This window comes from Oncorhynchus mykiss, chromosome 1 (assembly GCF_057628025.1).
Source record: "Oncorhynchus mykiss isolate SJ-2025 chromosome 1, ASM5762802v1, whole genome shotgun sequence".
Lineage (NCBI taxonomy): Eukaryota > Metazoa > Chordata > Actinopteri > Salmoniformes > Salmonidae > Oncorhynchus > Oncorhynchus mykiss.
The window spans coordinates 33,719,201-33,741,904 of record NC_143022.1 but is presented as its reverse complement, the minus strand read 5'-3'; the positions used below and the strand labels follow the sequence as shown (position 1 = coordinate 33,741,904).

The following is a 22,704-nucleotide window of genomic DNA, read 5'->3' as shown; positions in this document are numbered from 1 at the left end:
GGAGGTCCATCTAAAAAAGCTTATGAAAGCCACCCCCTAACTGACCAGTGGCAGGATAGGACACGTACTTAACGTGGGATGACGTCCACTCTCATTCTGAACAGCTCAGCCAGGCTACCTTCCTCCACATTAATGCTATTTGACAACACCAAGCAGAGAATATTTCTCTCCCCGCTTTGATGTGCCCATTAAGAAATTCATCTGTGTAGAGAAATAGTCATTTAGAGTCTCGCCTTTCACCATGATCACAGCAGCCTGCCACAGTAATCCAGTAGTCTCAACGGCAGCACGTTGTCAAAAAGCATCAGAGCACCCTGCTACTGAGAAGAGTTAATCATCCAATTACTGACGCTTAAAGGTTAAATTAAGATAAACTACAGATTCGGGGACTCTCCGCCATGACACCAACATGTTGATACAGGTACATATTTAAATATTCAGTGGTGAAAATGTGAAGGAGAGTATGATGGTAGAGAAGACAGGTGAGTAGAAGTACAAGCCACACCCACCTGGCCAGGAGCCTATGGATGAGCGGCTTCTCTTCCTCCAGGTAACCGGGCCAATCCTTTTGGACGTGCCTGTAGAACTCATCCTTCAGAGTAAAGCTGTGGTCTTTGTGGTTCAGTTTAGCAACCTGCAAATCATTGACAAACACATTTGAACCCTCTGTCCCTGTAGCATTAAAATACACTTTTGACCCCGGTTAAAAGACAGGCTCAACTGGCAGACTATCAGAATAATAATACATTGTTCACCATGTAATTGATAGCAAACACAGCAATTACACGAGCACTGCACCAAGTTAGTGCTAAGTCAGTCACAAAAACAGTACCAAATCTAGTCTACCCAGAGAGCCTCTGTGACAGACGACATCCATTTGTCAGAGTAGTACTGGCCTGGCTGGAGATACCCCACCCTCCCCGGTGGAAACACTGTCTTCTCCTCCAGACATAATTAAAGCACAGCTCTAATTACAGCTACCAGTAGAGGCAGTAGCAGCAGCGACACAGTCGCTCCTTGTATGACTGCACTGGGACTCCCAAACATACCCAGAACAGGAAGTACGCCTCAAATATACCAACTGAGATCACTTAGCTGCTCAACATTTGGTTGTAAAAGGAGCCATTAGCATTAGATTCAGAGTGGATGTAGAGAGCGAGCGAGGGAGACAGAGCGGCTACACTACAGTGTTTCCATTTGGAATCCCTGGAGGGATTTAGAATTGCTTATAGATGCAGCTGAATCTCAGAGGCACTTTTAAAGACCCTGTCCTTTCTTTCAATGTGAAAGTTGCTGTGATGTTTTAAATGTTTCATTTACAAAATAGATTGTTTATTCATTTCAAATGCATTACAATTGGAATACAATATGCAAAAGTTGTGCATTATTGAGTTATAGCTCCACTTAGTAAAACCAGCACCTACCATGTACACATATCTACATCCTAGTATCGGAGTACAGTTTTAGTGTTGTGCCGTGTTGCGTTCTACAGGTCTCACCTCATCCAGTACTGCTCCCAGGTCAGTCTTGTCCTTGGGAGTGGCCCTCTCCCTCTCCAGCCACAACAGGAGCTCAGGCTTCCTGTAGGGCTTTAAGGCCAGGACGTGGATGATGCGGTCTCTCAGGGGCCTGAGGACTACTGGGTTGGGGGCCCCGCTCTTCTTGTTGTTAGGGGAGTGCTTGTTGCTGCTGCTGTCCATGCCTGACAACAGGCCCTGCTTCCTCTGGATCTTCACACATTTACCTGACAGAGAAAGGGAGATGCACAGAGAGGCACCATTTGACAAGAAAAATGTTTAGTAACTTACAAAATATCTCTCCGTCATAAAAGCTACCTTCTTACTAAGCTACTGTTACCAAGTGAAAAGCAGTGGTTTTGTGCTCGTCAGTCAATGAAAGTTTCAGCAATTACCACAATTATGACTTGGATAATTCAAAGCTCTCATAGAAGCAGTACATAGGAAATGTGACAAGTGGCGATGGAAGTGTTATGCTTGTTCTAACTGCCTCTGAACAGGATTCAAAATACACAGACACTTCTCTGAATAGCCCAGACCAGTTATGCAAAAAAGGCCTGGTCTAATGTGACAAGGGCCAGAAGCAAAACTTTGTCTTGACAGATGTCAGTTATATATACAGTATGCAAACACCGCACACAGGAATGGCACCTTGTGTCCCTAGTAGGAAATAGCGTCTTAAAATATTTAGCCAGATCTCATGAAAGCCTCCTGTACACATACACACTAACCCTTCGATCACACCGACAGCATCCTTGCGCAAAATAGTACCCAGGATCATCTGGATATTTATGCAACAAAAGTTCCACATTCACCTTCTGCTACCGTTTCTGTCAAGCCGTCTACACATACAGGTTTGACGCGTACGTTCGATAAGTCCAATGGATGCACCACACCGAACGCACTGCAACACACTGCTCCAAGACAAACGCATCCCTTCATTGGAAATGAATGCAATTCTGGTGTACCAAACCGCAATGACGCTGTCGGTGTGATCGAAGCGTTGGTACGCAGCACCAGGCTTGGAGTGCAGTGAAAGGGTTGACAGTGAGGTTGGCCAGTTCCTGTGCAAACAGAGGAGCATGGAAACTAACGCACCTTGCTCACTCACACACAGAGACCATTTTTCCTGTTGCAGCACTAATTAACCTGGCTCCAAGCCAGCAGGACATGGTGGTGCTTATACTGTATGTAGATGTATCTCCCCAACCTAATCTCATTAAACGTTTAAGATCTGCTTTCAAGGTTGCTATAGGATGAAAAGCACAGCCTCTATGTGGGAGCAGTGTGGTTCTGGTATCATGCATCTACTGCATTATGTAAAGTATTGTATGTGAAAGAGTTGATCTATTATATTTTATTTAACTAGGCAAGTCAGTTAAGAATAAATTATTATTTACAATGACGGCCTACCCCAGCCAAACCCAAAGGACGCTGGGCCAATTGTGCGCTGCTCTATAGGACTCCCAATCACGGCCGGTTGTGATACAGCCTGGAATCGAACCAGGGTCTGTAGCGATGCCTCTAGCACTGAGAGGCAGCGCCTTAGACTGCTGTGCCACCCGGGAGCTAGAGTAGGTTTAGATATGACAATCTAAATAGTATTTTAAGGAGTATGTCAATTATTTGGCTCCATGCACTCAAGTTCACATTTCTAAAAAGGCCACAGTTGTTGCACAACTGGAATGTAATAATGTTAAAGATATTGAATAACAAGTCACCAAAATGTCTCTATTCTTGTGTGTTATGCATCAAACATTATACAAACAATTCATGACATTTTCTTTAATGTGAAAAATGACGATATCAACAACATATAATATGAGCCCTAGTAACATCAAACTATTTTTTTTTTAATCAACTCTGGGCCTGAGGGTAAATCTCTGCTTTTGCCAAATGCAATGTAGTTTCGAGAGCTTGTCGTAACAGCTACCCTGGTTCAAGACGCATACATTTTACAGTCCAATATCTTCCTGTCGTGTAGAGAAATAGCCTGTATTGCCTCATTTTAAAACAAGCCGCGACTAGACGCTAACAATAAATTAAATCTGCTTGTCATGTAGTTGGTTATGGGAAGGTTTGTAAAACGCTATTCTTTCTACTGCACATGCTTGACTGAAACATAAGTTGCTTTTCAGAAATATGATATGGGTTGGTTTCCTTGTTTGTAAAAAAATATTTGTTCAACATCATGGCGTACAAAATCAAAAACAGAATCTTTATGTCACCCAGAATCACATTTATTTTCCATGCTACAGCATGCAACATTTTACATACAGTAACTTTTTTAAAGGACCAAAGAGTTACGTTTGCTTTGTGTTTTCCTGTTTGCCATGGAAAATCAGGTATTGTAGTATTGCGATCTGGTATCGTGGCAACCCTATACTAGATAGTCATGTTTGGATACACCAATGTTTATCACATTCAAACCACAACAGTAGCATTCGTCCAACATGTATAGTTACACCGAAGACCATCATAGCTCAGTTTGAGATTATCGGGTGTTCCTCAGCCTGTCTATCACCAAGGTGTAATGCATTACAACAATAAGTCATGTACGTCAGACTGACACCAGACCAAGCAGAGAAGTGAGGAGTTAGTGAGCCTATAACAGGCTTACGATGAGTTCTCCATGGTTCCCAGGTTGGACTTTAGCCAGGAGGGCAGGGTTAAGTTCTACTCCAGCATTAAGTGCCATAGGATCTTTAGTGATCACAGAGAATTATGATCTTGGCTTATCATCTCATCTCAAAGACAGCACACAGTTTGTGGTATTCCTCACTCCTTGGGTGTATTGGCATGTCCTACTGCTACCTGATGTTCTCCTTACCAGATAAATGAGTCTAACCAGACCCAACCATAACTGGACTAACCAAGCCTTTCTTAACCTCAATATCAGATATTTTGGAGGGGGTTTCGGTTATTAAACAACTAATTGACTAACGTCGGTTCATTACTTGAATTCCACGTAGTATTTTATTTTGTGAGCCCAACGCGCCCTTTCTCTAGGGTGAAATCAAATCATTCACGAGAGAAATCAAGTCAAGAACTATGTGGGACGCTGAACTGATGGGAGTTGTAGTTTACATTAAGCAAATGTTCAACCTAGTTCAGCGCAGAAACGTGGTAATTAACTAGGTGTAGTGTCTCACGTGTTGTTTTCAAACTCTCCTGAGAATGTTTCAGATGAAGTAGATGTTCACTCATTAGATGGTCCTCCAATTGAACGTGTTGCAGCATATACATACTTAGGCATTTGGGTTGATATGGGATTTGACGTTTATAAACAAAATCATACTGTAGATGAGCTGGTAAAGAAGCTAAGATTTAAAGTGGGCGTTTCTAAAGAAACAGATTGTGCCTTTCTATAAGCAGCAGGAAGCAGATTATTCCATCTACCTTTTTATCTGTTCTTGATTATGGTAATATTATTTATCCAGGTGCAGTTGTTACTACTCTTAAACCTTTGGATGCATCTACCATAGTGCCCTTCGTTTTTTTACTCATCACTGCATCAAAAGGATGGCTGGACTTCGCTAAAGACCCATAGATCTCTACATTTTTCCCTTTTTGTTTACAAGGCACGACTTCATAAACTTCTGTCTTATCCAACTTTGCTGTTAAAATATAGACACCCGAGTTGCCTAACCCGTTCACAGGACTGGTTAACAAGGTTCCTAGGGTTTCCACTGAGCTAGGTAAATCTGCTTTTAGTTTTAATGCACCTTATTGCTGGGTCAAAAATGTAAATACATTTCATCTTGACGTTCTGGTGCATTTCAGGCAATTTAAAGTATTGATTGGGGACTTAGATCTCTTTTACAAATGCGCCCTGTATACACAATGTAAATTTACACATTATACCCAATCGATCTCTAAATACAAAAAGTAATGGGAAGCACAAAAGATATACACATTCCTACACAAATACACTGCCTGAAAAAAGTACATGTTTTTCAGTTAATTTCCATGACTGGTATAGTGACTAACATATACTGCATGACAAAAAGTATGTGGACACCTGCTCGTTAAACATCTCATTCCAAAATCAGGGGCATTAATATCGAGTTGGTCCCCCTTTGCTTCTATAACATCCTCCACTCTTATGGGAAGGCTTTCCATTAGATGTTGGGACATTGCTGTGGGGACTTACTTCCATTCAGCCACAAGAGCATCAGTGAGGTCAAGCACAGATGTTGGGTGATTAGGTCTGGCTCGCAGTCAGCGTTCCAATTCATCTCAAAGGTGTTCGATGGGGTTGAGGTCAGGGCTCTGTGAAGGCAAGTCAAGTTTTCCACACCAATCTCAACAAACCATTTCTGTATTGACCTCACATTGTGGACAAGGGCATTGTCATGCTGAAACAGGAAAGGGCCTTCCCCCATACTGTTGCCACTAAGTTGGTGGCACAGAATCGTCTAGAATGTATTGTATGCTGTAGCATTAAGATTTCCTTTCAGGGGCCTAGCCTGAACCATGAAAAACAGCCTAAGACCATTATTCCTCCTCCACCAATCTTTACAATTGGCACTATGCATTCGGCAGGTAGCGTTCTCCTGGCATCCTCCAAACCCAGATTTATCTGTCGGACTGCCAGATGATGAAGCGTGATTCATCACTCCAGAGAACGCGTTTCCACTGCTTCAGAGTCCAATGACGGCAAGCTTTACACCACTCCAGCCGACGCTTGGCATCGCGCATGGTGATCTTGGGCTTGCTTGCGGCTGTTTGGACTTGAAAACCCATTTGATGAAGCTCCCGATTGACAGTTATTGTCCTGACGTTGCTTCCAGAAGCAGTTTGGAGCTCGGTAGCGAGTGTTGCAACAGAGGACAGACCATTTTTACGCGCTGTGCGCTTCAGCACTCGATGTTCCCGTTCTGGAGCTTGAGTGGCCTAGCACTTTGTGGCTAAGCCATTGTTGTTCCTAGATGTTCCCACTTCAGAATAACAGCACTTACAGTTGACCGGGGCAGCTCTAGCAGGTCAGAAATTTGACGAACTGACATGTTGGAATGGTGGCATCCCATGACGGTGCCACGTTGAAAGCCACTGAGCTCTTCAGTATGGGCCATTCTACTGCCAATGTTTCCCTATGGCGATTGCTTGGATGTGTGCTCGATTTTATACACCTGTCAGCAACGGGGGTGGTTGAAATAGCCAAATACACTAATTTGAAGCGGTGTCCACATACTCTTGCATATATAGTGTAGGTCTCAATGTCTTCCCTGTTAAAATAAAAAGGTTAAATAAAACTAAAATTACCATTATACATTGAGTCTGTTTTTTCAGGCTTGGACAGATGGATACAATTTTACACTAACTATGTTAGGTTAGATACGCACAGACCACATGAGAGGACTTGTTCAGTGGCGGCAGGTAGCCTAGTGGTTAGAGTGTTGGACTCGAATCCCCGAGCTGACAAGATAAAAATCTGTTGTTCTGCCCCTGAACAAGACAGTCAACCCACTGTTCCTAGGCCATCATTGACAATAAGAATTTGTTCTTAAGTGACTTGCCTAGTTAAATAAAGGTAAAATAAAAAACAACATGAGAGGGAGAGACAGTTTGTTAAAGTATGCCTTATCTACCTTGAAGAACGAGTCAAATTTTGTCAGACAGCTCTGTAGAATACTTAGGCAGGCTAGCCTAGCTAAATAGGATGACTAAAGACAGTACAGTATGGGGAGCACAGAGATCATGTTAAATGGTCTGGCTGGCCAGCAGCTACTCCCTGAGCAGACATGAGACGATGACATTAAGGAATTAATGTCTTAAAAGCGCAAAATAATATTAAAAAAGGTACAATATTTTATTATTTCTTAGCAATTTTCTATTTTCTACTGATGTCTACCAAATTTGGACCTGACAGAGACAATGGAATATTTTAAATTTTTGGCTTTGTAATTTCTATTAAAAGACATTCTGGGTTCGAGTTCAGGCTCTGTCGCAGCCGGCCGCGTCCGGGAGACCCATTTGGCAGCGCACAATTGGCCCAGCGTCGTCCGGGTTAGGCCGGCAGGGATGTCCTTGTCCCATCGCGCACTAGCGACTCCTGTGGCGTGGGGGGCCGGACGCAGTGCACGCTGACACAGCTGTACGGCGTTTCCTCCAACACATTGGTGCAGCTGGCTTCTGGGTTAAGTGGGCATTGTGTCAAGAAGCAAAACAGCTTGGTTGGGTTGTGTTTTGGAGGACACACGGCTCTCGACCTTCACCTCTCCCGAGTCTGTACTGGAGTTGCAGCGAGGAGATAAGACTAACTATCAAAATGGATACCACAAAATTGGGAAGGGAAAAAAAGGTTGAAAAGTAACCAAAAAAATAAATAAAAATGGCTCTAAAATCAATGTCATTATTACATAATACAAATCAAAACCAAAATCAAAAACCACGATAAAGAAAATAAAGAATCCAACCAAAACCGACCTCAAAAAGTTGTAATCACAGCATACAAGTGGTGGGAGATGGGGCTGCCAATGGGTTTCCAGATATAGCTTCCCAATACTTTTATCACTACTGAACTAAAAAAATGATTTTTCCCTTCATTAGACAGTTTTGTAAAGAATGGTCAGTGATGACCTTAAAATGCCTTTTGCAGAATTTCTTCAGCAATCCTTTCGCTGGGAAAGTACAGGTTTTTGAGCCATACATTACAACTAAAATCATAGATGGTTGGTATTTAGAAAGATGTCGGTTTGTGTGCTCCGTAGCGCATATGACGTATAGTTTATGACCCTTTCATTTAAGTTCCCTTTGATATCAAGTATATGGGCACCTTACTGTCCTGTCCTGTCCATGCTGTGGGAAAGCGAGCCCAGTTGTGTGCCTTACACCCTATGAAACATGAGAACCAATGTCAATGTTACCAGGCTAAGGCTGCAAGTGGCCTTCTACATTTTTACTTGATAAAGTTTAATGTAAAAATGATGTATTTGGATAAGAAATAGCTCTTTGTTTTTGTACTCATTCAGCAGAGATATTACACAGCAAACATGCCAGCTACATTTAACTGGGTTGTGCAAGAAGAGGAAGAGGTCCATTTTCAGCAGCAGAGCATGGGAGGTCATGTGTCCTGCTTGCTTCAACAGCTGTAGAAAATGGCTTGTGCAGGAATTACCACTAAATGTTATAATTATGTTTTAGACAATATGTGTAAAACTGTCAGTGTGTGCAAAGATGAGCTCCATGTGGCTTAAAGCCACTAGTATAACGTCATAAACGCAGCAATTTTGTGTGCGTCCAGGTTATAATACACAGCATCTGCAACATGTCCCTTCAGACAACAAGACATAACCCATCAGAAGACACAGAAGCCTGTGTCTACACCCTCCTCCTGGATGAAATATAACTAATGCACATTCCAACGGTCCCACTGGTTCTGATGCTGTGTAAAGGCATGTACAGCACTGGTATGCTCCCACAATAATTTATTTACTTTGTGGCGCAAATAAACAGTGTTTTAATTTAGATCTTCATTAGTTCATAAGTTCTTATGATGAATTATGGCCTTTGCTTCAAAGAATCTCCATACATTATTCAGTTTTTCAATAGATGAAAACTAATTGAGTCGCAGCCACTGTAATTAAACTCTTAGGCAAAACTTCATCCACTCAGCATGAGACTAGTTAGTGCATACTTCTGGCAAACTCAATCACATGAATGGAGCTGCTAGGCAGGTTGGCAACGTGCCTAAGCAATCTGGTCAAAATGAAGGGAAAAGGAGAAGAAAAAGAGGCATCCCCTCTCGCATGAATAATTGCAACCCAGTACTTTGATCAATTATGTGAAAACTTTCATACCATATGGCAATTATCAGCAGGACAAGATGGTAGAAGGCGATGGATTAGAAGCTTTCCGAGAACATTAAACACCTCCATTATTTTTCCCTTGATCCCCAGGCAGCAAAGGACTCCGTATGAAGCTGGTTTGGACCTAACGCAGTCAGCATAGGTAAAGGCAGCCTGTGACTGCAGACTTACCATGTGTGGAGCCTGGTTTGATCTCGATGGCCGACCTGCTCATGATGTCCTTCTCAACCTGAGACATACGCTCTCGGGTCATCTGGTATGAGTCATCAGTGGCACACACCGTGATCTTGTCTTGAATACTGCCCTGGCCCTCCAGGTGCTCCCTGCCCTCCCTGAGGAGAACACAGGATCAGGCTCACATAGCAGCAACTGGTAATGTACAAAATATCACACACTACTTCCCATTAAATAGACCATTTCGTGAAAGTGTATTTGTGTTTCTGTCTACGTGTGACATATGCCTCACTCCCATGACCGGTTCTTTGACTTCTGTCCTCATGCTCATTCCTCACATCCTATGCTATGGCATTAAGCTGTACAACAAGTGAAGATGCCTATGAGCTGCGGTGCTAACTAGAGGTCGACCGATTAATCGGAATGGCCGATTAATTATGGCCGATTTCAAGTTTTCATAACAATCGGAAATCTGTATTTTTGGACACCGATTTGGCCGAATTCTTTTATTTTTTAAAAATTATTATTTATTTTTTTACACCTTTATTTAACTAGGCAAGTCAGTTAAGAACACATTCTTATTTTCAATGATGGCCTAGGAACGGTGGGTTAACTGCCTTGTTCAGGGGCAGAACGACAGATTTTTATCTTGTCAGCTTGGGGATTCAATCTTGCAACCTTACGGTTAACTAGCCCAACCACCTGCTTCTCATTGCATTCCACAAGGAGCCTGCCTGTTACGTGAATGCAGTAAGAAGCAAAGGTAAGTTGCTAGCTAGCATTAAACTTATCTTATAAAAAAATAATCAATCATAAATCACTAGTTAACTACACATGGTTGATGATATTACTAGTTTATCTAGCGTGTGCTGCGTTGATGCGGTGCGCATTTGTGAAAAAGGACTGTTGTTGCTACAACATGTACCTAACCATAAACATCAATGCCTTTCTTAAAATCAATACACAACTATACATTTTTAAACCTGCATATTTAGTTAATATTGCCTGCTAACAAATTAATTTTAACTAGGGAAATTGTGTCACTTCTCTTGCAACAGATTCAGGGTATATGCTGCAGTTTGGGCCGCCTGGCTCGTTGCGAACTAATTTGCCAGAATTTTACGTAATTATGACAGAACATTGAAGGTTGTGCACATGTAACAGGAATATTTAGACTTATGGATGCCACCCGTCAGATAAAATATGGAACGGTTTCGTATTTCACTGAAAGAATAAACGTTTTGTTTTTGAAATGATAGTTTCCGAATTCGACCATATTAATGACCAAAGGCTCGTATTTCTGTGTGTTATGTTATAATTAAGTCTATGATTTGATATTTGATAGAGCAGTCTGACTGAGCGATGGTAAGCAGCAGCAGGCTCGTACGCATTCACTCAAACAGCACTTTCGTGCGTTTTGCCAGCAGCTCTTCACAATGCTTCAAGCATTGAGCTGTTTATGACTTCAAGTTTATCAACTCCTGAGATTAGGCTAGTGTAACCGATGTGAAATGGCTAGCTAGTTAGGGGGTGCACGCTAATAGCGTTTCAAATTGGTGACGTCACTCGCTCGGAGACTTGGAGTAGTTGTTCCCCTTGCTCTCCTAGGGCCGTGGCTTTTGTGGAGCGATGGGTAACGATGCTTCGAGTGTGGCTGTTGTCGATGTGTTCCTGGTTCGAGCCCAGGTAGGAGCGAGGAGAGGGACGGAAGCTATACTGTTACACTGGCAATACTAAAGTGCCTATTAAAACATCCAATAGTCAAAAGGTATGTGAAATACAAATGGTATAGAGAGAAATAGTCCTATAATTCCTATAATAAACTACAACCTAAAACCTCTTACCTGGGAATATTGAAGACTCATGTTAAAAGAAACCACCAGCTTTCATATGTTCTCATGTGCTGAGCAAGTAACTTAAGCGTTAGCTTTTTTACATGGCACATATTGCACTTTTACTTTCTTCTCCAACACTTTGTTTTTGCATTATTTAAACTAAATTGAACATGTTTCATTATTTATTTGAAGTTAGTGTTCATTCAGTATTGTTGTAATTGTCATTATTACAACTACAAATAATTAATTATTATTTTGAAATTGTCCAATTAATCGGTATCGGCTTTTTTTGGTCCGCCAATAATCGTTACCGGTATTGAAAAATCATAGTCGGTCGACCTCTAGTGCTAACAGAGCAGCACAGAGCTACCTTTGACCCCCATATGACCACAAACACTGATCTCACCATTCTCTGATCTCACCATTACCCGCAACCTGTGCAATGTTGCGGGTAACATGTTACAAAAGTAATGCATTACGTACTCAGATTACTTTTACTTTTTCAAAATGGGTAATATTACAACGGTTACGTTGTCAAACAGTGTGTGTTACTTTCAGAATCAAATCGCATTTTATTGGTCACATGCTTCTTAAAGAACAGGTGTAGACCAACAATGAAATGCTTACTTAGAGCCCTCCCAACAATGCAGAGAAAAATAGACAAATAAATAAACAATGAGTAACAATAACTGTCCTATATACAGGGGGTACCAGTACCGAGTCGATGTGCAGGGTTACAAGGCAATTGAGGTAGATATAGGTTGGGGTAAAGTGACTAGGCAACAGGATAGATAAAACAGTAGCAATGAGTCAAGAGTTAGTGCAAAAAGGGTCAATGCAGATAGTTTGGGTGACTATTTGGTCAGCTATTTAATAGTCTTATGGCTTGGGGGTAGAAGCTGTTTAAGGTCCTGTTGGTACCAGACTTTGTGCATCGGTACCACTTGTCGTGCGGAGGCAGAGAGAACAGTCTATGACTTGGGTGGCTGTAATCTGACAATTTTTAGGGCCTTCCTCTGACACCGCCTGGTATAGAGGTCCTGGATGCCAGGAAGCTTGGCCCCAGTGATGTACTGGGCAGTATGCACAACCCTCTGTAGTGCCTTGAGGTTGGAGGCCGAGTAGTTGCCATACCAGGCAGTAACTCTCGATGGTGCAGCTGTAGAACTTTCAGGATCGGAGGACCCATGCCAAATCTTTTCAGTCTCCTGATGGGGAATAGGCTTTGTCGTGCTCTCGTCACGACTGTCTTGGTGTGCTTGGACCATGTTAGTTTGTTGGTGATGTGGACACCGAGGAACTTGAAGCTCTCAACCTGCTCCGTCGATGAGAATGGGGGCGTGGCTCGGTCCTCATTTGCACCCATAAAGTGTATTCCTTTGTAGTGTTCTTCTGCAGTATTACTTTAGAGCCTTGTTGCAAACAAGATGCAGGTTTTCTATTTATTTTGTATATATGTGTATTCTTCTTTTCACTATGTAATTTGAGTCATTATTGTGGAGTCACTACAATGTTGTTGATCCATCCACAGTTTTCTCCCATCACAGCCATTGAACTCTGTTTTTAAATCACCAATGGCCTCATGGTGACATCCCTCAGCAGTTTCATTCCTGTCCTGCAGCTCAGTTTAGAAGGACAACTGTGTCTTTGATGTGTCTGGGTGGTTTAATACACAATCCACAGCATAATTATTAGCTTGATTATGCTTAAAAGAGATATTCAATGTCTGATTTGTTATTGTTACCCATCTACCAATCGCTGCCCTTCTTTATGAGGCTTTGTAGTTGAATCTGTGCATGGAATTCACTTGACTGACTGTATGTATGGGGGGGGGGGGGGACAGAGGTTTAGTCATTAAAAAAATGATGTCAACCCCTATTATTTCACACAGTCAGTCCGTGTAACTTATGTCATTTTTTAAGACAAATGCTACTCCTAAACTAATTTAGACATGCCTGAACATATGGGCTGAATACTTATGCAACAGCTATATTTTAGTCATGTCATTTTTATTTTGAGTAGATTGTTGACAAAAAAAACAACTATTAAGTAGCTTTTAATCCTGCTTTGTAACAATAAAATGTGAATAAATCCAAGGATGTGACTATGTTTGCAAGGACTCTGTTGTGTAAGTACAGGACTTTGTCTATTTTTCCCATTTAAAAATGTATGTAGTTATGTCCTTGAGCTGCTCTTGTCTATTTATGTTCTGTACCATGTCATGTTTTATGTTTTGTGTGGACCCCAGGGATAGTAGCTGCTGCTTCAGCAACAGCTAATGGGGATCCTAATAAAATACTAATACACCAGCAGTCAAACTTCAGCAACACAGCACGCTAAATAGGTGCTTACAGTAACTCAAAGGAAAAACAAGACCTCAACAAATACTGCTTAACTCAAAAAGGTTAGAGTTTATGAGTAGTTCAAAAATAAGACTGAACTATACATGGTAAGAATAACAGTCTGGGATAAGGTGTCATTGGTTTCTAGCGGTCAGTCACATGAAGACAAGGGTTACTTGCGTTAGCAATGAGAGATAGAGCAAGAGAGAGAGCAGTGTCTACAAAATGCAAAATGTCTACAATAAGTGATCTGTATGGTCGGTGTCGAGAATGTTTGGTTTATCGGCCCAGCTCTACTGTGAAATGACTGAATTCCATCTGTGGTTGACTGAAAACAGTAGAGTGGGCTTACCCTGAGACATGCTGGTGGATGCAGTCAACGCTGGCCTGAGGTTTGTCTTTGCTATCACTGGACAGGTAGAAGGAGAAGACCCGGAGTGCATCTGGGGCCTCTGGGGATGGGGCGGGGATCTTGATATACTGTTGTAAGGGGAAACAGAGAGCGCATTAGATCACTGAGGAGATCATGTGTAAAGTTATAAAATGTTTATGACCAAGCAGTTTTAGCATATTCAGCTGTGCTTTCGGTTTGCATTTTCTACATTTGAGTAATTTAGCAGATGCTCTTATCCAGAGCGACTTACAGAACTGAGTACATACATTTCAATCCTTTTATTTTTTTGCTGGTCCCTGTGGGAATTCTAAACATGCTAAATAAAACGCCTTGGGTTTGTATCATACAATCCGAAACGTTTTGGTAACTAGTGTATAAAGGACCGCAAAGGATGAGCCTTACGTTAGTCATCAATTAGGCTACACATTTAATTGGAGAGCAAAACAGGGTAAATCGGAAGTCTGAGGTCATTTCCATTACGTATGAGTCAACTGCTCGGGGTGACAGCCAGGCAGTCTCTGGCTTAATTCGATTTCAAATGAAGCCCCATCTGAAGCATATGAAAATCAACTAGGCATAGCATATCACTTTTCCAAACTAATCCCAAACTACATCAGCACACATCTTGAAATCTGTGCTGTGGCTCTATTCTCATCGATTACACAGTATTTAATCTGTGGTTGCTAACTGAATGCTGTGTCCTTTTTGTTTGTGTGTTTAGTACACAATCCAAACTCACGACACGCGGGCAAGTCCATGCGAAAGTTCAGACGAAAATTCATATTACAGTTCGTAGAAAAATGTCAAACGAAGTATAGAATCAATCTTTAGGATGTTTAACATTATTGAAGATTTGTTTCAACTGGAGAATTCCTTTGTCTTCAGAAATGTAATGGAACAGAGCTAACTCTCACGTGAGCGTGCGAAACTGAGCTCGTGGCTCTCTGTCATTCCCCCCCACTTCACAGTAGAAGCATCAAACAAGATTCTAAAGACTGTTGACATCTAGTGGAAGCCTTAGGAAGTGCAATATGACCAATATCCCACTATCTTCGATAGGCAATGAGTTGAAAACCTACAAACCTCAGATTTCCCACTTCCTGGTTGGATTGTTTCTCAGGTTTTTTGCCTGCCATATGAGTTATGTTATACTCATTCAAACAGTTTTAGAAACTTCAGTGTTTTCTATCCAATTCTACTAATAATATGCATATATTAGCAACTGGGCATGAGTAGCAGGTAGTTTACTCTGGGCACCTTATTCATCCAAGCTACTCAATACTGCCCCCAGCCATAAGAAGTTAAGGGTATATTGTATATTAATAATATTACATTGTATTGTATCTGCAACTTTTCCACATACCACTTGGCCAAATTTGTTTAATCTGCTAGCAATATTGATATTTAAAAAAACAATATTAATTAAATAAAATCTCTGGCCTGGACGCCCTACTGTACCTCTGCGAGCCGCAGACCCTACTTTGGGAACCACTGCTTGTATCAACCTTGCAGCATTGCTGTTTTGATGTTATTGCTTTGGAACAACACACAGTTATGTATTGAGTACTTTAAAAAAAAGTAGTATCTCCCCAGAAGGTGATTAGAGTAAAGGTAATCTAGAAGTGTATTTGTTAGTGGACCAAAGTCACACACACACACGTATGCGTGTGTATATATATACAGATACTGTACATACATTTTAATTTAACGAGGCAAGTCAGTTACAAACAAAATCTTATTTACAATGACAGCTTACCGGAGAACAGGGTGTTAACTGCCTTGTTCAGGGGCAGAACGACAGATTTTGAACTTGTCAGCTCGGGATACGATCCAGCAACGCTCTAACCACTAGGCTACCTGTATTGATATGAGAATGAGCTTGACCCTCCGCTATTCCAGCCATAAAACTGACCTAAATAAGCCACTGGTTAAGCCAATAACCCAGGCCACGTGGGACCTCCTATGTCCCAAAGTGGCAACCTCTAGTCAGCTGTTGGAACAGTGAGGCTGATATCCTGCCCTTAAACATAGGGACTTGTGTCTCGCTACCTAGGTGACAGTATTCTACTGTACTGTCCAGAGCTCCCCTGGAATCAAACAGACCCACAGGGAGCTATGGGGCCCTAAACCAGCTAATGAAATGGCCTAAAAACCTACTTTCACAGAATGGCCAATTAAATCACTGGAAGTCATTAACTAACAGGTATTGCCGTGTACTTGAACACACTGGGTGCCGACTGCCCTTTCATTCCAGCTGAAATGGACCGTTTTGTTGATGCTGAGCCTGTGCCCTAGATTCAGAGGACAAAATGAAAGGGACAGAGCAATAGATGGTCCACAGAATGATTCACTTCTTTTGACCCAGCATGATCACTGACTGACTGACGCCATACAGTCCTCAGAAATTAGGAATTGTTTCCAAATCATCTGAAAATAAGTAACTTTCACTTCCCTAGTGGTCTCAGACTAGGGTGAGATGGCTAACACAAAAAGGGGTCCATGTAATATTTCCCTTTTATTATGAGCACTAAGACAAACAGAGGACAGTCAGTCGGCCTTGAAACAGCCTCTTTAGCTTAACTGTGGAAAGTGATTGATTCCAGGCTGACTGGTAGAATGCACAGTGCCTGGGGCAGATGTGGCAGGCAGGACTATAGCTGTCACAAATGCCCAGTCATGCAGTACAGCCAAAAGCGGTTTCTGTAGCGTGTAGCCAATAAACAGCTTCTCTTTCAACCCCCCCCCCCCCCCCTTCTTCCACTGAACTCCACAGCGAGCTTTGCACTCTCCCCCCCATCACCCTCAGTGCTCTTAATAGCACCCAACACACAAGCCAACCATCGCAACACAAAGCACAAGGCAGCCCACAAAGCCATGGACACTTTTGATATCAAACTGACTATTAGTTATGTTGACCTATATCTGTCCAGCCCTTCAGATGAAGTGGTGGGGCAGGATTCCACTAATGTCTGCTTCAGGTTTCCACTAATTAACTGTCATCATCCAAAAAAAGCATCAAAGTAAATAGGAGCAACAGAAGAGCCATGCCTTCAGGACCTATTACCTCAAGACGCTGTCGAAAGTGGTAGCGGTCTTGACCAAAACGCCAAGCAACAAGTCATAGAGGCGCTCCAGAAGTAGGTCAAGGCAGATAGCACTGCAATGGAGAATGATTTCTTTCAAATGGAGATGCTGATAAACAGCTTGACTGCCCCCAGGCGAGAGCACCGCTCAGGATTTACAGTCTTAGCTCTGCAATCACCCCCCCCTCAGAACCCCATACCACCACATCCCCCTCAGTCACTGTGCGCCTTTGGTTCGAGGCAAGCAGCAAGCCCCCCCCCCCCCCCCCCCCCCTCCTCCTCCCTCCCTCCCTCCCTCCAGCCAAGCGTTAGAATCACCCTCTCCTCCCCATCCCTGCCACCGTGCACACATATTCTAATTCTAATCACTTTTACTCAGGTCAGTCCATTCTGAAGTTGACCCCGTTTTATCCACAGCTTCCACCTTCATAACCATATGTCATTAGTTCCCAGCTCTATGCTCCCTGGCTCATGGGGGAGCTTCTCCTGGTTCCTTTTAGCCCATACAATCCCTTATGTGAAGATTAAGGGCCCCCAAAATGACGCATTCCAGTTAAAAGCTCTGTCTGAGCACACAGGGGCCATCCTTGACTTGCTACCTGCAACTTTTTTTCTCTCTCATCTTCAGATTACATTTCCCAGGACAGTTGTTCATGCTAGAGGGTTTTCAAACAAACACTCAAAAGAAACAGAAAACAAAACCTTAGGCCTACATTTTTTAGGCTTTTGTGTGCGTACAAAAAAAAGAAAGTATAATCTATAAAAATGTGCATCACAAAAATGCTGTTGAAATATTTATAATTTTTAGAATGTCATTCAATTATTTGTGGGCTCCCATTTCCAAACTGACGAAAATCTACCAGGACTTTTCCCCTCATCCCAATCTGTTCCAGAACCACAACCCACATTGACAGGTAAGTCTAATATCAGTGTGAATAACAGAGGTGTGTATTTCCATAGAACTGACGACACAGGGCAGGGCGGCTGTACCATGAAGCTGCCCTTTACATCCCTGATTAAGCCAGGGGAGTCCCACACTTCCGCAAGTCACATGGAAGGACTAAGGTCAAACATCTCCTAAGCTACGCTGCAGCTGAGGCCGTATGCCACAACTCAACATCAGCTGTCAATGCCTCCAACTAACTTACTAGGCCAACATGTGAATACTAAATAGTGATTAGTTTCCCTAACTGCGGGAATTAAGCTTCACCCTTCGGGTCTGTACTCTTACGATATTTTATCTGCCCATTCCTAAAGGGACATTTCAAATATATAGTAAGCTATGCCATATTACACCAAATGTATATTGTTCAAATCATTGTTCAATATCTCATGACAAGACAAGTTCCATTTTTGGGGAGAATGGATAACATATGCAAATGATTCTAAAAACTCCCCAGCACAACAAATGGAAGTCACTGTGCTACAGTGTACCATCAGGAAAGTGGTAGGTCAGTCAGATTTGCCCAGTAGTGTCCATCCTGTGAGCTGAACTTGGCAGTCGGACAGTTAGTGTCGTCCTTGCCAAATGGCATTAGATCGACAATCCTCAGCACCTTGTCAGAAGAGCCTCTCTACAGGGTGCCAGGGCAGATACAATAGCCCCCTCTGTGGCCCAGGCCCAGGCACATCTGCTGCAGCCTGCACACAGCCGGGGCCGGATGGCTCTGTGTGTTTGGAGATGTCAAATACTTTCAGGCTGTTGTAAGGTATGAGCTGGACGGGAACGGAACAACTTGGCGTGGGTTCTGCCGTTAGAGCAGGACCAATGGCACCCTCACTGGTGTCCATGAAAAATTCCCCCTTACACCATTTAGTATTTATCACCTTTAAATCACGTTTAATAATGCTCTTCTCCTGCCTTACGTTTGGTGGCAGATGAGGAAAGGATTCTGGTAAAGAGATTTGTTTCCTACAGCTAACCACACATCTGCTAGGAAAGATGAAGTCTTTTTTTGGTGATGTTTTTTCTTCTTCTTGGGTCTGTAGATGTAAGCGGACAGGCAGAGATCCCAGCTCTATTTAGCATGGCAGCACAGTGATGAGAGCAAGCGCCTAGATATACAAACGTGATTTACTATAGACTGTGCCTCCTGCCTCGGTCTGTACTGACACTGCTGGCCATTGTCCTCTCATCCCAGTCTGCCTCGGTCTGTACTGACACTGCTGGCCATTGTCCTCTCATCCCAGTCTGCCTCGGTCTGTACTGACACTGCTGGCCATTGTCCTCTCATCCCAGTCTGCACTGACACTGCTTGCCATTGTCCTCTCATCCCAGTCTGCCTCGGTCTGTACTGACACTGCTGGCCATTGTCCTCTCATCCCAGTCTGCCTCGGTCTGTACTGACACTGCTGGCCATTGTCCTCTCCTCCCAGTCTGCCTCGGTCTGTACTGACACTGCTGGCCATTGTCTTCTCATCCCAGTCTGCCTCGGTCTGTACTGACACTGCTGGCCATTGTCCTCTCATCCCAGCCTGCACTGACACTGCTGGCCATTGTCGTCTCATCCCAGTCTGCCTCGGTCTGTACTGACACTGCTGGCCATTGTCCTCTCATCCCAGTCTGCCTCGGTCTGTACTGACACTGCTGGCCATTGTCCTCTCATCCCAGTCTGCCTCGGTCTGTACTGACACTGCTGGCCATTGTCCTCTCATCCCAGTCTGCCTCGGTCTGTACTGACACTGCTGGCCATTGTCCTCTCATCTCAGTCTGCCTCGGTCTGTACTGACACTGCTGGCCATTGTCCTCTCATCCCAGTCTGCACTGACACTGCTTGCCATTGTCCTCTCATCCCAGTCTGCCTCGGTCTGTACTGACACTGCTGGCCATTGTCCTCTCATCCCAGTCTGCCTCGGTCTGTACTGACACTGCTGGCCATTGTCTTCTCATCCCAGTCTGCCTCGGTCTGTACTGACACTGCTGGCCATTGTCCTCTCATCCCAGTCTGCTCAGTCATGGCTGCTGCTGTGAGCTGCCTGTCTTTTGTTCTTGCATCTTCCCCCACACAGCTGAGTGCAATGGCCCGTCGGCCCGCCTGGATTATTCATGAACAGCATGGACGTGTGGTTGGCGGGCGGGTGGGAGAGGGGGACAGCACTGTCACGGTGTGGCTCCCCGCTCAGCTCGTGCATGAGGGATAGCACTCCACAGTCCCCGCTTTCCTCTCCCTCTGGAATGTGGTCAACACTAAAGCATCCCAGCAAAGGGACAAACAGAACAGAGAAAACTAGTCTGGGAGGAGGGGAATGGGTAAGAGCTGGTGCGAACAGCATTCCCTCTCTGCATCTCTTCGCAAACAGCCATACGCACACGCTGGATCCATGTGTACTATGGGGAAACACTGATAAGACATTCACAAAGAAAGGCAACGTTTTTCCTCTGGAGGCTCCACACAGAGGTATTGGTCAAAAAGGAAAAGAAAGCTTACAAGTGGCATTTAAAAAGGAAGGCATAATTCCAGTGACACATGCAGACAACTATAGAAGGCAACACAGGCAGGCGATGCCTCAGGGAATATTCATATTAATTCCTACTCTCCACAATCCTCCCACTGTTTGCCGTATGATCAATGACTCTGTGGTGACTCAGATTGTGAATACAATGCATGAGATCACCTCTCCTTTAAAACCAGGCTTTTAGTGAGGCTGGCTTTTTGTTCCTGTGCTTCAAGTCAGACTGACCGTTGAGGGGGTTGGTAGAGAAAGACTGAAGATCCACAGAGAGGAGGAGTGGGGGTCTGAAGGGGGTTGTGAGGGGAGTAGGGGGTGGGCAATTGTTGTGGCGACAACATCCCCCAAGGTATTGGCTCTTATGCCAAGCTAAATTTGCCTTCTCCAAGAGAGGCTGGGCTAATCTGTCAACCTCAGCAAACACATGGGTCACCAACTCACCCCCTCCCCTCAACATCCCCTCTCCTCCCAGCAGTGTTCCTGTCTGAGTGGATACACAGATAGGGGGGTGGAGAACACTGATGGCAGGCTTCATAGACAGCCCATTTCAACATTACATACAGACACTTTTCCACTGGTTACTATAGTTACAGTGTTTGAGGATTCTCTAGGCCCATGTCTAACCATAAGGCTTGGGGGTGGAGGGGCCCATATGTGATATGTGATGTCGTGTTTTAATCAATTGTTTAATTACAGTGATCATGACCAACTTTGAGAATGATCCAAATACGCCCTTTGCCGGACCTAGATTCCAAACAGTCGGTAATCCTTTAACAATTCCCAGATTGTAACATGGGAAAGTACATCCAAATCTGATTAATTTACGCAGAGCCTCAGAGAAACAAGACAAAATGGAAAACATGCACCGAGCGGTGACGTGGAAACCCAGTGTGAGCAGATAAGCCTTGCCTTGTGCATGACAAACAAACACTCATAAACCAACACATGCCCAAACACACACAAAACATACAGTGAAACCTCAGTATACACCAAAGTCCTCTTTGCACACAAAGTATATCTCCCACTGTCAATGTGGTAAAGATTATCTTAGGTTGTTATTCTTCTTTAGGTTAAACAATAGCTCCGTCTGTAGTACTCTAGTGATTTGAGCCCTAAAAGAACAAACTACACACTGCAGACAAACCCTGCCCTTTGACCATTCCACTTCCCTAACCATGTTTGTTTACCGGGGCAGCGTTGCATGTATCCTGTTGTGCTGCATTTTTAAACGGCGGAAAAATAATGGATGTGGGAAGAGTTCAGGAAAAGCAACCATTGCAGATAGCCGAACAACCAACGAGACCAACAGAAAGATTGGAGGAACAGAGGATTGCTCTTTCTTACATCACATACTGCTTTTGACTCTCGCTGATGGACGTTTTGTAGCACTAGTGCTTTCAGTGATGTTATTACCCACCAAAAAGGTAACTTCTGGGTCAGTCCTTACTGGTTTACAGAATGGTGAGGCATCTTCCATGAATGGGATTAGATCCAACAGGATCTCATTGGTCTAGCCTATTCTTGTGATATCATTTAAATATCCATCATGATCCCAGTTAGATGTAGTAAGCATTTGCTAAATTGGCAAGATGTCTCACAGAATGACTACATCCTAAATTCTACATCGATTATATGTCGGCCAGGCATTCTATTCTGATGTCTCGGCGACGTCTTGCTAGTGTGCAAACACTCTCCAAACGACATATTCCCTACGCATTTTGATACGTCGGCCAAAAGGTGTGCATGCTTTTTGGGATATTCCTAACACTGTTATTGGAATGTAAGGAGAACACTAAGACTGTACAAGTATAAACAATTGGGGGTGTTTCAATCAGTCTTTCTAATAGATTTTTGACCTGTGCTAATAAACAAAATGGTTGACCTAATACTGTATGTGAGCAGAGCTACAACAACCTCCTGGAACCGATAGTCATCCTGGTGAGGATACTACACACTGAGGCTGTGCCAGGCCAGACAGATCAGTGCTGCTGGGAATCAACGGTCTCAGTTCAATGCGCCAAACAATCAAAACTCTTTACCTTCAGTTCCATATCAGTGTTAAGTTACGTGTTTAATTGCTACACAAAAACGAGCTAAA

At 43.3% G+C, this 22,704-nt stretch overlaps 2 protein-coding genes across 3 annotated transcripts in view; both read right to left on the bottom strand.

Annotated features, from left to right (window-relative positions):
* Positions 1 to 22,704, bottom strand: part of tmem253 (transmembrane protein 253) — a 224,515-nt gene that overhangs the window by 174,911 nt on the left and 26,900 nt on the right. The gene's annotated exons all lie outside the window — the stretch shown is intronic.
* The window catches only part of LOC110521325 (RNA polymerase II elongation factor ELL2), a 53,874-nt gene that overhangs the window by 19,583 nt on the left and 11,587 nt on the right, over positions 1 to 22,704 (bottom strand). For both annotated transcript variants that reach the window (XM_021598821.3, XM_021598812.3), the window contains 4 exons: positions 14,032 to 14,159; positions 9,500 to 9,660; positions 1,500 to 1,744; positions 510 to 634 (listed from right to left, as the gene is read on the bottom strand). In XM_021598821.3, the coding sequence (XP_021454496.2) occupies positions 510 to 634; positions 1,500 to 1,744; positions 9,500 to 9,660; positions 14,032 to 14,159 (659 nt within the window). The remainder of the gene's footprint in view (positions 1 to 509; positions 635 to 1,499; positions 1,745 to 9,499; positions 9,661 to 14,031; positions 14,160 to 22,704) is intronic.